This window comes from Macrobrachium nipponense, chromosome 1, assembly GCF_015104395.2.
Source record: "Macrobrachium nipponense isolate FS-2020 chromosome 1, ASM1510439v2, whole genome shotgun sequence".
NCBI lineage: Eukaryota > Metazoa > Arthropoda > Malacostraca > Decapoda > Palaemonidae > Macrobrachium > Macrobrachium nipponense.
This window is the reverse complement of record NC_087200.1, coordinates 94,099,067-94,116,610: the sequence shown is the minus strand read 5'-3', so window position 1 is coordinate 94,116,610 and position 17,544 is coordinate 94,099,067. Positions and strand designations below refer to the sequence as shown.

The window sequence follows — 17,544 nt, the reverse complement described above, 5'->3', positions numbered from 1 at the left end:
GGTCTTGACTTTTGTCTTCTACCAATTTCCTTATGAAAGGAGTGTTCTTGGTGTGGGCAAAATGATGTTCGTATCCAGCCCAGGCCTGATCAAAGAGAAACAAGACTGAAGAGGAATGAAAATGGGTTGTATCCTCGGAGGAAGAGGCAAAATCACTCCTTGAAAAGAGAAAGTGTAGATAGATGAAATGACTTACGTGTAATGTAAACAATACTTGGACCATCTGAGACTTGAATATTAGTTTCTTATTGTCAATAAGAAGCAGCAGCACTAGGTTAGCTTGTAATGTTGTACATAGAACTTGCAACATGATGTCTCCTGATAACCCAGACCCAGACCCAGTAAAAAGTATTTAAGACGGAAAATGAAAATAGTGAGTCTCAAACGATCACGAGGTTATGGGAGAACGTGATCGGAAAGAGAATTCCAGTACTTAGTTGTAGTGTTGACGATTATGATGTTTTAGAAGATTATACATTGGCTATTGAGGGAGGACGGGTTTGTAGTCAGTTGCGAATGTTTATCTATTTAAAAAAAAATTCTACAGTTCATTTTCATGGATCAGCCCATTTTTGTAAATCCCTGTTCCTTATTCAGGGCAGAGAAAAAAAAGTATGCCATTTCAAATGTTACTTGATACCAAAACAGGAAGATGGGGCCTTAGATCGATAAATAAAAGATTATTTAAATAGAAAATTTAGGATGTGCATTTTATTTCCTCGCACAAGTGAACACACAGTACCGTTACTGGTTTCATCCTTCGCAGATCGACTTCCAGACAGAGCTCCTGTGGGTGGCTCAAGTGCGCGGGTGGAGCCACATTCGCCTTGTGCCCAGAGAGCCGTGCGACCACTACTGCCCAGAGCTTCTGGAAACTCTCACCGAAGGGCACATGGGTAATGCTGCATTCCTTATACTCCTTCTAGATGGCATTTTTTTGACATTTTGATTGTCCCTTTCTTTACAATCAAGTCTGTGTTGTTCATCAGATTCTTCTAAGTAGTTCTCACTGAAATATATCTGTAATGACAATTACCACTTTTCCTCTACGTGAAATATTCTTTTGAAAGATATTTATCACTATTATCTTTGTAGTGATCTTTCTCAATCGAAAAAATATTCACCTGAAAAGTGATTAGTCATTACCGGAATGATTGTGTTTGGCTTTTATGTTTTATGAGTCTGCTGTTTCATGCTTATTGTATGAATTTTATGGCAATCAATAGTAACACTGCTAGTGTGCGTTTAAAGCTTCTCATACATGTTTCTATTTACGTGTATGTTAAATTGAATTTGATAAGTAGTACAGGAAACGTTAAAAAAATGAAATTACATTTCCTCTATTATAGTGCAGTCTACCTCTCAAATTATGTGCAGAATAAATTGACAAATATACGTGAACATACATACGCACATTTCAGATGAAGTTGCACATAGCAGCAGCACACACTAAAGCACTCATTCTCCAACTGACCTATTGTCTTGCCTTTCAGTCGTGGTCACCAATCTGCTGTGGAAGTTCGAATACATCCCGGGAGAACACACGGACAACTTAGCCGTAGCAGTTGGCGGGTTCTGGACCTGAGAACTTTTCCTAAGTTATTCTTCAGTGTGTGAGTGGCTGGTGGTTAGATAATAACTCTATAGTTGTCTCGGCGGATGCACTCTGCGTTTTATTATACGACTCATCTCGGATGTATAGTCCGCCATGTGCCAAACAATTTGTTGAATTGTTAGTTCCCCTGTTAAGAAGAAGTATTATCTTTCAACTTTGTTATATTATAGGTCTAGTCTCCACGAGGTCGACATCTGTACGGCAAGCAACCGTTACATTTATTTTTCTCCGGTACTAAGTGAAGTATTATGTCAATGAATTATATATGAATCAATAATACGTCAATACACGGAATATAATGATTTGCTAGTCAATAAACACACGAATGAATACGGTCAATATGGTCTGTAAGTAGTCTTTGCCATATGGCTATATTGTTATTACGTCATCAGCCATAAGGTACACAGGAAAATGAATAAATATACGGGACGACTATTATATAATGTGCTCTCAATGGTGCAATGATTGTGTTGTAAAGCGATGGCTGTCACGCAACTTCAATAAAAAAAATCCAACGGATGAAGAGTGGGATTTATCATTTAATACCCTGTTTCAAGTTCACTTGAGTTAAATTTTTTTTATTAGGAAGAGACCAACATGACCAAAGCTTCCTGAAACAAAGTATCTCTCAATCTTAAAAGTTTATGTAGAGGAAAGTAGAAGATTCTACATTCCACAAGTCACTGGTGTGGATGGCTGGACAAACTACCTATATTAGACCCAATCGCTCTTTCACTTGTTATGGAAAACTTGCTAGCTAAGTTCTTTAAAAAAATATATACATATATCTAACTGTAAAAGCATAACCTTTCTGTTTTCGAATTCAAAAAAACAAAAGAAAGGGAGGGAAACCAATTTTTTTTTTTTTAGCCACTAACCCAAGATTCAAGATTTTCCCAATCAATTTTACGTTAGCTACAAGAGAAGTAGAATAACTTTCGGTGAGCTGCTTAAATCATTTGGAAAAGGAAAGAGAAGCAGCATCCTATAGCAACCTCAACAAAGACAATAGAAAAAAAAAACAGAATAAAGACTCCAAACTGAATATGAAATTTCTCAACAAACTTTCTTATCTTCAGTGCCTACCGTTAATAATCACACAAATGTTATTATATCATCATTAAGGAATATACTCAAGAATAATTCCCAACATTCACACAGTAATTTATTCTCGTTTCGTTCGTAATGATAAATTCTGACCTTGCTATGTCAAAACTCATCCACTTCATTACACCTACATAACATTTCTATTTGCTTGCAATAATAAATGATTTCAATTCTCTTCTTGGTCTATCCTTTTTGCATTCAGTCCAGACTTTCAGAGAAAAATATTTATGGCCTGAATTGAAGCACAGTCTATTCCCATTCAAACTCACTGATACACGGATGAATTCTTTATTTTGAGGGCTACAGTGTGTAAAATCACTGTATTCTTCTATTTTTGTTTTTGCTTCATGTAAGACATACTATAAGAATACAGACATATTACGAAAGTCGAGTAAAGCCACTTATCCCATAGAAGAGGTTTTCTTAGATGTATCGTTTTTCTAAAAAACATTTCGTAATACTTCTTAAAAGGATAAATTCATCAACAAATGATTAAGCTACATTTTGTCTTTTGATAAGGAAAATGTAATTCTAAAATTACAGTGGTCAGTTTTGTTACGAATATGACAAGAGCCGGGGCACTCCAAGTTGCGCCCTGACATTCTTTGATAAGAGTGTATTGCAAATGCGATTTATTTGATTTTAATTAATAGAGCAACAGCCTACTCGTTTTACATAGTGTCCTTTTACGCTGTTTTCATGAGTATAGTAGTAGACGTCTCATGGAACTGAACATATAATTAAAAACGAAAAGCTGCTTGTGGGAATGTTCCCTTGCTTTATTTTAAGGTTTACAACTGAAAAAAAAGACTAATTCTTATGCACTCATATAATCTATGAAAAAGGACAAAATATGTTGTCCACTGAAATTTTCTATCTTCAACACTGTGAAAATGCGTACTCTAATTAGATTTGTATTCAACTGCTTTCATCACATGCAAGTTACAATACATTTCTCATTAGCATGAAACGGTCGGAAGTTAAATCTAGATTTTTTAAATATGGCGTTCTACATACCATTGTCTTTTGTTCGGACAATCCAACGCAAACTGGCTTTTGGTACGACTATTCAAATCGGCAAATTTTGATATAATCGCCGTTCACCAGACTTCAGCATGGTTTAGTTTCATCTCGATAGTAAAATTAGATTGATTCTAATTTTATATTCTAATTTTTAAAAATCTCAGAGCAGAACAGGAAAAACTATTTGAGTAAGTCTTCACCTTTCCATTGACTATGTCAGTTAACTTGAAAAGCGGAAATCTAATCTAATCCATTTGCCTTGGCTTTCCAAGAAGTTTACGATATGCAAGGTGATTCTCTCCTTTTCCGTTCTGACTCCCTTTGCACAGCACCCGTTAAATATGCACACTTCTCCTTCCCCGTTCCATTGCAATTTATAAGGCCAATTACATCACACAAGTGATGAAATCATAAATTTTTTTCCAATCGAACAAATCAGAAGTGTTTGATTAATGCGTTCCGACACCCCTAACAAAACGTTCTCGCAACCCCTATTGGTGCTAGCACCCCGCTTCGAAAACCATCTATTAATGGAAGCATATTTAGACTTTACTAGAATGATTTTGAGGCATGAGCCCTTTTTAAATATAATGGTCAGTTTCTCCACTGGGTTAATTATTCACTGCGGTCGTGCTACATGTTCGCCGGACCACGAGCCAATGTTTGTCTTTGTCCTTCCTCCAAACCAAAAATCATCGCAGCACGACCTATCACATCCATGCCAGTGGAAGATCTATGTCCCCATAGAGACTGGTGTTGCCTTGAACTAACCACAGTCCCCTTTTAGGCGGCAACACCTCTTTTAGAGGTAAGATGAATCTGGATAGCAAATTCTTACCTCGAGACCTTACTTCCGGACAGTCCACGGTCTAGACGGTCACAGCAGCTTTAAATGACAAATGCGTAATCTTCAGTTTACCTAGGATGCCCGCGATCGATCCTTATTTGCATTGTATATTGATAACAGATAACCATAAAGACTGCACGAGAAGGGTGTTGCATGATCGTAATGGTAAATACTATAACCTAATTTCAAACTGCCTCTTCTAGCAGAGTGCGGCTGCGCAGAAGAGTAACGGAATTCACGGACGTACCGAGGATATATTGACGTCCTCTCGGGGTGATGTAGAAAGCAGCTAAATCTAATATAAGGCCTCGTAGTTCTGAACGAAATGTAATATATATAGTCTATGTGTTTCGTAAATGAACAACTATTTATCTTAAATGCATCCAATAGATTTTATTGTTACAAATAAAGTGAACGAATGCTGCTTCAAGCATTTTGTGATGCACGGCCATTGGCACTGTTTGTATGAAATCCAAGTTTATGGACTGCGAAATCTTGACCACACAACTGACAATTTATTTACGCTTATGTAATCATAATGTCTCATCGTTAACTGTAAGTCACAAAGAATGACTTAGATGGCAAAAGAAAAATTCTACATGATCAGCCCATTCCTGAAATCTTTTGTCTTTACTTTCTTTCCTTTTCAAGAGATCTCATCTGCAAGACTGTCACCTGAGCGTCACCCTTAACTAAAACATGGTAAGTGAAACAGAACAGATTAATTCCAGCTCAGCATAAACGAGAATTGCAATGGACCCTCAGAAAAGAAGCTAATCACAAACAAGGTGAACTCCACTGATTCTAAGCATGAACAAGAACCTCAAACAACTTCCCGAGCCTCTTACCTTGAACAATCTCCGCAGGGACTGCAGAATTTTGCATCACAGATTCAAACCAGAAACTATACTAAAAAAGGATTAAAAATGAGAACGATTGACTTCTGATGGTAACTGGATAATGGGAGACACTTGGTTTAAACATCTCCCAGAGACAGAAGGCAGCCCCGTTGTAAAGAAAGCAGTTGCTTGAGACTTACACAAGGTGACAGCACGACTGACAGCCATAAGATACCTTGCTAAAGTACATGCATGACCATCACACACAGTTTATACTCTGTTCTAGGTACTCTCATTCTAACGCGATATCTCACCCCACGTATCTACTCCTTATTGTCTTTTTTCTCAGTTTCTGCGCATTCACTATTGAGAGACACCATTGTATCGTCAGGAGGCAACTCGGTCATCTGAGTCTCATCCATAACGTCATTTTCCATGGAGTGAATCTGCGCACTTTCTGTGCTCTTGTTCGGGGAGACTTCCCTCTTCCTCTCCTTCTTGTTGTGCAGCGTCCCTTTTGTAAATGGCGGCGAGTAAGCCAACTGGGTCATTCTCTTGTGCTCCTCTTTTGAAATCGTCTCCACGGGCATTGCCATGATCTCCCGTTTCCTCTTGAGTCTTTTGGCGTGGCGCGGTAGGATGACCAGCTTCCCGATTAGGTAGTACGTGAACCCTGTGGTGAAGGCTATGCCGCTGAATATCTGGAAGGAGAAGGGCGCTCCCAGCCACGCCATGAGGTAGCCTCCCAGAAGGCTGCCGGCGCTCTTGCCTGCCGAAGGGGAATAAAAAGTTAAATTTTATAGTCTACATGAAAAAGGACAGGACATGTGGGATCTGAAAGAACATTTAGTTAATCTTCTGTATGAATTTGTGCACAATGTGAAAACTTTCTTGTGCCCAAAGGAAATTAATAGAGTTTAGTGGTGATTCCAGGCCAAGTCGTTCCTCAAAAATCAACCACTGAGCCTATTGTAAAGTTTTGTTGCTACAAAGGTATTACTGGTTATGGTGTCTTATTTGATAAAGCCACGCTACTACCCTATAGCCCCTGAAGCTCCTTACGTAATTATCTAGATAGACTCGTGAAGAAGGTATTCAGTCGTTTATTATAGCACGAGTCAGACCTAAGAACTTGTGAGATTTATCAATTTCTCCCATCTTTACCTAACTAAAATTGATTTGAACTCAAGTTAAAGGGACAAAGAAGGTAAGCTCCTATGTATTTTCGTTATCTTTAGTAAAATCATAAAGAAAATTTCTTTTGCTTTATATAGATGTAAGACTGCATTTCTAATAATCTTTGCATAATTATTTTCTTTATGGGGCGTCAATTGAGCCTATCAGTCGCACTAAATCCACAGAAATGTTAACACTTTTTCAGTGTTTGCAGAACATATGAACACTCTATTCCCAATTTTGAGAACCCACAGAATATTCAACGCCGATAAGAAAGAAACTTTCCAATGTTGCTCCATTTGCCTTTTTTCATTGTTGGTTTGTAATAGTTTCCACCTGAAATTACAGAATGTCTCGGATAGGACAAGGTAACGATGGGATGGGAGGATTTGTTAAATTCCTGCAGGTCCAAGGGCCTGAGTTGGGTCCCATGGCCGTGGATATATAGTTACCCTGAAGCCTGTCGTCAATCAAAATAATTCACCAGCTGTTATCCCCCAAGGGAAAGCCGGGTTATTTGAAGCTCTTGCACATTCTACTAGAGTTGGACATCGTAATTTACGTCAAAATTCCCCAATTTCACAATTTTTCCTGTCAAAAATAGGTGGAGAAAAATAGAGTAGTGGTAAAAATCGATGACTGCAGGCTTGGAAATTATCTTGGGTTGAAATTAGGATAAATAATCGATAATTAAATGTCGTTCGTAATAGCAGGATGGAAACTAACATTTTCTGTAGACAAAAAAATCATGGACATAGTTATCTGAATAACAGTTCTGTTTTAACTACCGTACGTCTTTTGCATTACTGGGAGTGATTCCTTTCTATTATAATTCCAAAGCAGTTTTTAATCCTGACATTTGGCAGGGATTTTGAATGCACTTCTGTGGGACGGAGGTTAAACACTTCTAAAAATATATAATCCATAGAAACAGGAATATAAATACTAGCGTAGAATACCAAAAATTGACCGACTGAGTCTGGATTTATTCCTTTCGGCTTTTATGGATCCACCTTTAGGCAATGAACACCACTGGCATGAAGTCGACTTCATCTAAACCAACCAACCAACCACCTGTCATTCTCTTAGTGCAACCATAAATTTGCACCAGATTGGCCTGTCACGTCATTAAAATGTTAGCAGAGTAACCTAGTTTTCCCAACTCTCTCTCTCTCCTCTCTCTCTCTCTCTCTCTTTGCAGCAATCAAAAACATTCCCAGCTGGACTGGGGAGTGATCGATGAAAACAAGAACCATCAGGTTCGAGTGATGAGAGAAAGCGACCAGCTGGGCACTCGGGATAACAAAGCTGTATTAGATTCGCATTATGTTCGAAAGTAACTCCAATGCTTTCTTTCAGGTTATATCTTCGTTTCAACTAAAAGCGATACGACTCAACCTCGTTATTCAAAGTCTACAGAGAGACAGTATGTAGATCTTGATTGTATTAACCTTTTGGATAAGCATATCCAAAGTGCTTTAAGAAGAGCTTATAGATCAGTTTTTTTTTACTACATGTGTTCCATTTATATGCAATTTGTTTGTTTATTTCAGAGGCCAGCCTCCAAAATTCAGTTTTTCTCAATTCTCAGCTTACCGGTCAATACAAAAAACCTGTTAATAGTGTTAAACTAACTATCTTCGTATTTTCTCACATAATTACATTGCCATAGATTGCAGTGAACATTATTCTCATTGACCCAAACTTTTTAAATTGATTTGCCCTCCTTGGATAATTCACTGTAAAAGAAGTAACCTAATTCTATCATTGTCCAACTTCATTTTTATATTTTTTCCAAATCAGATGTTTTCCCTTTCCCAGCGACTGTAAATACGAATAAGTGAAACAACAGACGACAGACAACAGTGCTATGACATTCAAATGATCACCACTGACGCATATGTCCCAATATCATGATTACGCGTAAACCTGGTTCTGAATTACAAAATATACATTTTTCTCCTTGAAAATATATACTTTACCTAATCCATAGTGGAACGTGGCCAGGATTCCTTGAAGAGTCGCCACATTGGACTTCGAGGACAACTGAGCGCCGTAGGTGATGGCTGCCGCCACTAGGAGCCCCGTTGTCACGCCCTCAAGGACCTCGAAGGGCATACACCAGTAGTACTCCTTCAGCATCGAATAGCCTGAAAGATCCACACACATATGGGCCAATGTTTAGTAAGATGGTTTCATTGGGTCAATAGCATCCCTTCAGATGTATGCAAATATAGGTCAAAGTTTAACATGATGGTTTTGTTGGGTCAGTAACTTTCCCTCAGAATTGAATAGCATGAAAAATTTATACAAATATGAGCGAGTGTTTATTGAGATGATGGTATCAAGAAGTCAGTAACATTCCTTTAGCACCGAAGAGCCAGTAAGATATGAAGAAATGTAAAAAGACGTTTAATATTTTGCGAGTTTTTAACCATCGTAAACCAATGTTATTCCCAAACACTGAGTATCTAAGCAAATATTGATACTGAAGTCATGATGATGTTCTTTTTCTAAATTAGAATCAAAATTACGATACATAAATAAGAAGAACCTAAAGTATTTAATAGCTGAAACACAGTATAACTTTATATTTCCCGTTTAATTTTCTGCCTGTAATCAAGAATGAAAATTCGACACCTTAAAACAACCTAACCAAGGTCATTGGGAAGAAGTTATAGAAATGGCCAATCTCAAATCGGGTAATAAATTCTTCAACGTCCTTCTGAGCATATATCCTCAATATTTTTACGAATATTTAAAGTAGTATTTCCTCAATTTACTTTTAAGGCATCTTTTCATACTACACTCCCATCATATTTAGTAAATTAGTATACTTTTTTCTACATCTAGGATAGGATGCATCACTTTGAATTTAAGTAACATTTTGAAAAGCTCTTTCATACTTTGCCTCATTATGGAAAAAAATATACACATATATATATATATATATATATATATATATATATTATTATATATATATATATATATATGTGCATATATATGTATATAATATATATATATATATATAGATATATATATATATATTATATATATTATAATCGAATTACTATCGTATTGTGCTCTAATTACTGTTTTGACAAGAGACGTACGCATTTTAACTCAAGACATTTCCTAACAGTCTTTCATTCTTCGCCATATTCATGTCTCTCATTTCCTTTCAATCATGAAGCGCCTCTCCTCCCTTAACCCCACAACCGGAGAGCCTGCAATGATTTTTGCAGGTTGTCACTTCAGATATCTTCGTCTGAAAGTGACGTCTTTTTCTCCACAAGCCCTTATATGACTATGTGGCATAATTCAGCTTCAACTGGTTATGCATTATAGGCCATTACTGTGTATTATGCTCTACCTAAAGAATTCCACAAATGTCGCTTTCTGCATCGTTTGGGTAATCCACGGCTTCCACAGTTCAAGAGGGTCATTTTTTCTGGCGTGCAACATTGCAACCAGCGTTAATTCCGATGCATATTTAGCCTGCATTATTTAGGCAGGTGCATCTTGTGTTATAGAACAACGACAGTAGTCATAATATAAATGTGACAATGTGCCATTACAAAAAGAGCAAAAACAGAAAATGGTCTTGAGTCTCTCTCTCTCTCCAGAATGTGAAAGTTCTTGGATATGATAAGATTTCACCTTCATTTGTTTAAAGGGAATTTTCTCATTGATAATAAATCACACGGAAGTTTGGAATTCCGTCGTTTCATCCATTTCTTTGAATTCTGATACGTTAAGTTCTTATTCATCTATTTACTTATTCATTTATTTGTTACTTCTAACATACTTCTAACAGAGTGTACCTTTGTCGAGGTTCAAAAGATTCTATACCTTTCTCTCCTACTGATTCTAGGGTTGACTTTGTTGTATTAGAAAGAACCTTTGGAGGCAGTAATTTTTTTTTTTTTTTGCATATTTTTGTCATTGTTGCACAATGAAGTCTTGCAAGTGGTGGAAAACCTTTCTTGTAATATAGCTATTGTGGGAATACCTTTGACTCTGTAGCACATAGGCAAAACGAAGCCTGAGAGCCAGGCATAACATCCCACAGTCCAATGCTTCATAATACTTGACTCAACTGAAAAATCAAAACAAAAGATGCCAATAACGTCAATAAAAAAACTACCTCTAGAATTGCAAAGGTAAAAACGACAGAAGTTCTTCATGAAAATTAACTTAGAGGACCGGCACAGTTGTTGTAATTGTTACATTAAGCTGGCCTTGCGACAGCTGGAATGAAGGGCGAGACTCAGAATTTGATGGATTTTGAAAGAAGAGGTCGTTCGTTTTCAATTAGTGGATCTTAGGTAACTGTTCACTAACCTCAAAATTAGCACAGCATACGAAAGAACTTCTTTAAAACCAGTGATGACGAACTGTGAAATTCAACCCTACGGCGCAAAAGGAAAGGAAACATATTTAAACCTTTATACGCTACGAATGTTTCTTTACCAGGATTTGTATTGTTAAAAATTAAAAAAAAAAATTCGCAAAGCTAGGATATATACCACTACATACCGCATTACTGACGCTTTTCAAATGACGCATTTCTACAAGACCATCGGTAGTTGAAAACTGTCGTTTACCAACCAATATATATATATATATCTATATATATATTATATATATATATATTATATATGATATTATATATTGGATATGTATATATATATATATTAGATTATCTATATCTATATATATATATATATATATATATATATATATATATATATATATATATATATATATATATATATATATAATTTATATTTATATAGTGTGTGTGTGTGTGTGACGGATAATCCCTAAATATATGCATAATTTTCTGGTTATTTTATTTGAAATTGATTGTACTATTATATGTAATGATGCAGGATTTTTCCTGACTATGCCGATTTCCCGACTCTCATAACTTTCCCTTCTCACCTGGTCAGTTTTTTTATTTATGTATGTGTGTGTGTGTGTGTGTGTGTATGCATGTATGCGCAGAAGTGAAAACCGTGACTACAGTGTCATCAGCTGCAAATCTGGAGCCCTCCCGGTCAATACGATCAACAACAGTGCAATCCTTTGTGAACTCTTGGAGAGAAGGGAGTCAACAACTGCCAATTATTTGGAGCATTGTGTCGTGGTTCTTGAGCGCCTCCCCTGACGCAACATCCTCATTCATAAGCCGGCGGGCGGATTAAGCCAATCTGGACGTCAAACAGATCCTCGTAATTGAGAGGAGATAACGTGAAGATGGCAGTATATAAATCTAATCGGGGTCGTTTTTGGAAATGAGTTCGCTGGGGAGAAACACTGGTCAATTCTTTGGTACACTGAACGAGGGAAACCATTGCATTCTTTTATAAATTATAATTCGAGAGAGAAGAAGTTAAGTATAGTTTTACCAGACCACTGAGCTGATTAACAGCTCTCCTAGGGCTGGCCCGAAGGATTAGATTTTTTTACGTGGCTAGGAACCAATTGGTCACCTAGCAACGGGACCTACAGCTTATAGTGGAATCCGAACCACACTATATCGAGAAATGAATTTCTATCACCAGAAATAAATTCCTCTGATTCTGCGTTGGCAGAGCCGGGAATCGAACCGAGAGAGAAGAATTGTGCCAGATCGTTTCTTGCTCTTCTCAGGAGGTAGTACTAAATTTGACTGTTTATAGGAAAGAAGTGACGATAGATTAATTTAAACTCTTTGCAAGAGAAAAAAATATCAATTTTCGACAATTGCAGAGTATGCGATTCTAATTCAGCATGTATTTTATAGGAATGAATGGAAGAAAACCGTTGGTTGCATAGATTCCACAGATCATGGTCAGACTTCTCATGGTTAAGCCCAGTGCTGGTATAAGCACCCTAATACAAATAAACTATCCACATAGAAAATACAACAGAAAAAAGTTTTCCCATTAGAATAATAACTCAAGAGAATATTTCCCATGCCTGGGCGAAAGTTAACGTTAATATTTCTAGAACAGTGGTTCTTAACCTGAGGGGCGTAAGGAATTTCCAGGGGAGGCGCGAGCCCTAGGGAAAAATTTTGAAAAAATTCTCAAATTATATTCGTTATTCTCTTAACAAGAGTGAGGAACTCATATTCAGAAGTTTATGAAAAAATGCAAAAGAGTCGCCATATATCGTTACTTTCGTAGAGTCTACTACTCTAGTTAGGCTCGTTGGGCTTCCCATGTTTTGTAATTATTGACCTCCCTCCCTATCCCTCGAAACCCCTTCTCTTTCCCTTTTTTTCTTTTTTCCTTTAAATCTGGAGGGAATTTTACTCACAGATGCAAGGGGGGCGTGAGAGACAGGACCAACTCTTAGAGGGGGCGTGGTCATAAAAAGGTTAAGAACCACTGCCTAGAATATATGGTTACATTCCTTTTTTTCTTAAAATGACAGAGACCAGGCATGGACCTTCCTTGGATGACGAGATACAGATGAAGTCAAGCTTACGTGCAGTTTGTATATTACTAGATTCTAAATGTGGACGGTGGCGTTATCGTAGTTATTTATTTAACGGGATGTTCGTGAACTATCAGGGTTGAAACATTCCCTTATTATTTGTATTTACCCGTTGCAAATAACTGAATTTAAAAAATCAACAGAATTTTATATCATATACTAGTGCTGCAAATTATAGTGGCTAAGCGGAGAACTTCAACGGAATATTTATTCAACATTTACTGACACGACTTATACCGTCTAAATATGCTTCAAGTTCTCTGACCATCTTCGTTACATGCGGAAGTCAAACTTGGCCCCCAAACATTGGTCAACATCTGGCAGACATTCTTCGTACAAAATGCAAGCAAAATTGACGACTCAACTCATTTATATGATAAACGAGGATTTATCAGCAACGAAGAGGCGGAAAGTTTTAATATCTATAAGTTAATACAAATTGAAATTATAGATGTCATTTGTGCAAAAAAGACAAGAAAAAGGTTACGCAAAGTAAACAAAAATAAAGTGATAATGTGGTAATATAAAGTGTAAACAAAATTACATCAAAAGCCACACAGATTGTATATTTCTCCTCCGTAGATATAAACCACTTGTTACTCCTTTAGCCTCCGCAAGGAAGGACCAATTTAAAGTTCTCTTTAGCATGCCATGAAACATTCGCTCCCTTTCTCAGCGTAGATTTTAAGTTCAAACCACCATACATAACACCACGACAAGGTCACCTCGCAACTGTACACCAGATGCATAGAAAAAAAAAAAAGGGGGGGGGGACTTCCTTCATTTCTACCCAGCCATCTCTTCAAACTGCTTCAGCCACAGCCTGCCTGTAGGCTACTTGCTTTGAGTCTTCAGATCTGCCTTCATTGCCAAATTGATTCCATTTCCCCCGTTTAACGGCCAGTGACCCAGAGGCCAAGTTTTTCCGTTGCCGTTTTAACGATGTTGTCATGCCGGATCTTGGAAGTCAGTCTCTTATGGATTGTGCAATTGCATTTCAAAATTGGTAAAATTTATAATCTTGCATAAGATTTTCTGGTGAAAAACCCATTAGAAATAATTAAAAAAATACAATTTATTATTCAATCCTAATAGCTCGAAAAATTTGTTTTACCGAAAATTTTATGAAATTAATTCATAAGACTGTAGAATCATATGGAAAGTAGTGCATGATAAAATGGGCTCTGTCCTCTCCTTGATTACGAAAAATGTCGTTGTTATGGGTTCTCAAGGTTAACTGTTATCCAAATTCATGAAAATCCCAAAGACTGTAGATGCTGCGTGTTGACCTGCAGAGGGCTATATCATATGGAACAGGATATGGTCATGTTTCGTGACACTTCAATTTCCAAGGGTTCTATAGAGACTGCAACTGACCCTAGTCCGCAAATTGATGTTCCTTTTACGCCGGCGATCGTCGACGAGAATTCCCGCAACTTCGTTCAAGTCAACCACTAACATTTTTCTTTTTTATGAGACCGTTTTTAGGGTGGGTTTTTCCTGTTAATATCTCTCGTGCATTCCTTGACTTATGACGCCTCAGAAGCGTCTCAAAGGCCGAATTCAATTCAATTAAATTCGCGCCTCCCACGATCGCGCCTTTTCACTCATGTAAGAAGCATTGTTCTTCCTCTCCAGGCGTCCATGGCACCAACAGAAGTAATGTGTCTCATCTCTGATAGGACGAGATAGGGAGGTGCCCTCCGGGATTGAGCGGCGGGGCGGGCGGGCGGGCGGGTGGTCCACGAGGAAATGGGTATATAAGACGGGCACGGAAAGGAGAAAATGAGAGTAGATGGCAACTCTCACCCTCTTCTCCTAACTCGGCAAGGCCAATCAGCTCCAATTGAAGTATTCATGGCACCACTTCAGCGCCGCCAACCGCAGTCAATGGCGGGTTTTCATTCTTTCTTTAACGTCTGTTGCCTCTCTCTCTCTCTCTCTCTCTCTCTCTCTCTCTCTCTCTTTACTTTTTATTTTGTTTCTTTTCCCGGAGCAATCCCATTCATTAACTTCTGAGATTCTCAGATGTACGAATGGTGGAAGGTAGCCTATTGTACCATTACAAATCTGCTGTTTTCAAGGGAATCTGGATTTTGTATAATTACTTTGGAAATATTAAAAGTTGAATATTAATAAAAGGGGGAAATGAGACTGGAAATCCGATAATAAATTATAAAAGGTATTTTTCAAGTGATTTCACGAAGACAGACGACAATTTGGAAATATTCTAGGGCACTTGACTCCTGAGGCCGTGTGACAGCACATTTCTCTGGATGTCAGTTCCTCCTCCCATCCCTGACATTTACCTCCCACGCCCCCACTCCCACCCCCACACACACCCACACCCCACCTCCGTGTCATTTTAATTGCTTTCATATTTCTTCTCACTATTAATTTTGTTTATATAAAGTATGTTGGCAACCCGCTGCCCCAACTTTTTTTTTTCTTAATGGTTAGGTTACCATGAAACCAGTTTCCGGGTTATTTGAGCGGAATGCTTGTATAGGGAATTGAAAGAGAGGAGAAGGAATTAAATAAGTAAAAGTAGAAAAATGCTTGCTATCTCATAAAAAAAAATTCATTCCACTTGAAAAGTAATACTCTGCATCAGTGAAAATTTCAGAACTTCAATCTCCAAATCGATTTATAGATTTCATAGATACGTCTCTAAAGGTGAGTAGCCAAATATAACTCGTATATATAGATAATAAATGTATTTCTATCATGTGTTTGTATATAATATATTAAAGTCAATATATTCCTATTTGATCTCGTGGGTTTGCAAAGCTTACTTATCAATCAATTAACGCCTGCAGCAGTTATTGCCTATTCACCGAGGTGATCGTCCCTTGTGTTTACTGAACCTGCCAACTAATTTCTTTCTACGTCGTCTCTTAGTCATGACAAGGAAAGGTTTATATTATAGGTGACCGACCATGAATTGGGAAGTCCTTGCCAAGGTCTCAAGAATTATAATTGGTTCTGGCCATCTCGTCTCAGTCTTTCATGATAAAATATGATGAGATTCACATAGAAAAACAAATGTAAACTTTCAGAGAAAATGTTTCGTTCCTTCCCTTCTTGTTTGTTTGTTTGTATGGTGTTTTTACGTTGAATGGAACCAGTGGTTATTCAGCAACGAGACCAACGGCTTTACGTGACTTCCGAACTACGTCGAGAGTGAACTTTTATCACCAGAAATACACACCTCCCTTCTTGGACGTGAGGCTTCGTAATTGTTGCCATGCCTTGTTGACCCCGTTTCTTTGTTTCTTTGTTTTTTTATGATAGTTGGCAGGATTACACGCAAATGTAGGTACAGATTATTAGTTCATATGATTTTACTGACACTCAAGGATTTGGATTCATTTGTACGACATTGCCACAAATGGTATCGCTTGTTCGTGCTGCTAAAATGACCAGATCTACCATTAATGGCACTAAGCAAGCATTTGTCTGATGGAAGTTGAAGGGATATTTCGACTCAATTTCATGAACAGATTTTAAATACCTACGTTTCGCGTACAATACACTGCTTAAATGTAGATAGACTACAGCGGAGAGGCGAGGTCTCTCTTTTTTTTTTTTTTTTTTTTGCTGTTTTTTTCTTCTTTTTGCAGTCAGAACCAAACAGGAAAATGGCCCCAGAAAACTCTGTCATTCTGTCACAGAAAAAAGATAATTTTCTCATTAGGGAGCTAGATTTGGGTAGTTGTTAAAAGAAAGGGTCTTCCTTTGCCCTTAACTTGTTCTTGTTTTGTATTGCGTACCTAGAACTTGGAAGTAATGGCGATGTATTTGATATGAAAACAGGCAGAAGATTATTCTGATCTCTTCGTTTACTAGAATCTATCAATTTCTGTCCATTCACGATTTTTCACTGCAGGTTTTCATTCAGTATTCAGTTATCTATATCTGAAGACTATCTTGAAAAAAGCCAATTCTTCATTATTAAAGTTTCTGTCAAATATTTCCCGAGACGTTCCTTTAATCGCCTTGTATTCTAGAGTTACTTTTTTCTTCTTTTGTTCACAGTCATGCAACGTTTCGAGTTCTTCCTCGACGGTAATTCTGCGAGTCGTCCTCGAAGTTCTGTCCCGGAACAAGAGGGTGACTTTGTTTTAACGAGCTCTAGTTGTTTTTTCAGCTATTTTAATGTTTCTTAACACGATACGCTTACTTTGGCTCTCACGCTCAAACGAATTTACACGCATTAGCGAGTGGAAGCTTGCAGTTTTATGAAATTATTGACGGAATGGGAGTGTCATTGTTGAACCAACTCCACAAACACACACACACATACGTATATGTATAGTACGTAGATGGATGATATATAGTATATTATATATATATCTATATATATGTGTGTGTGTGTGTGTGTGTGTGTGTGTGTATGTATATATATTGTGTGTAAGTATATGTATATACACATAAACAAATATGTG

At 37.4% G+C, this 17,544-nt stretch overlaps 2 protein-coding genes across 3 annotated transcripts in view; one reads left to right on the top strand and one right to left on the bottom strand.

Moving 5' to 3' along the window:
• The window catches only part of LOC135219471 (uncharacterized), a 13,998-nt gene extending 11,858 nt beyond the window's left edge, over positions 1–2,140 (top strand). The window contains exons 8-9 of the mRNA XM_064256269.1: positions 767–896; positions 1,494–2,140. Coding sequence (XP_064112339.1) covers positions 767–896; positions 1,494–1,585 — 222 coding nt within the window. The 3' untranslated portion in view covers positions 1,586–2,140. The remainder of the gene's footprint in view (positions 1–766; positions 897–1,493) is intronic.
• Positions 2,141–2,767: 627 nt separating this feature from the next.
• Positions 2,768–17,544, bottom strand: part of LOC135219469 (uncharacterized) — a 39,066-nt gene continuing 24,289 nt past the window's right edge. For both annotated transcript variants that reach the window (XM_064256267.1, XM_064256268.1), the window contains exons 7-8: positions 8,590–8,757; positions 2,768–6,200 (exon numbers count right to left, since the gene is read on the bottom strand). In XM_064256267.1, coding sequence (XP_064112337.1) covers positions 5,755–6,200; positions 8,590–8,757 — 614 coding nt within the window. In that variant the 3' untranslated portion in view covers positions 2,768–5,754. The remainder of the gene's footprint in view (positions 6,201–8,589; positions 8,758–17,544) is intronic.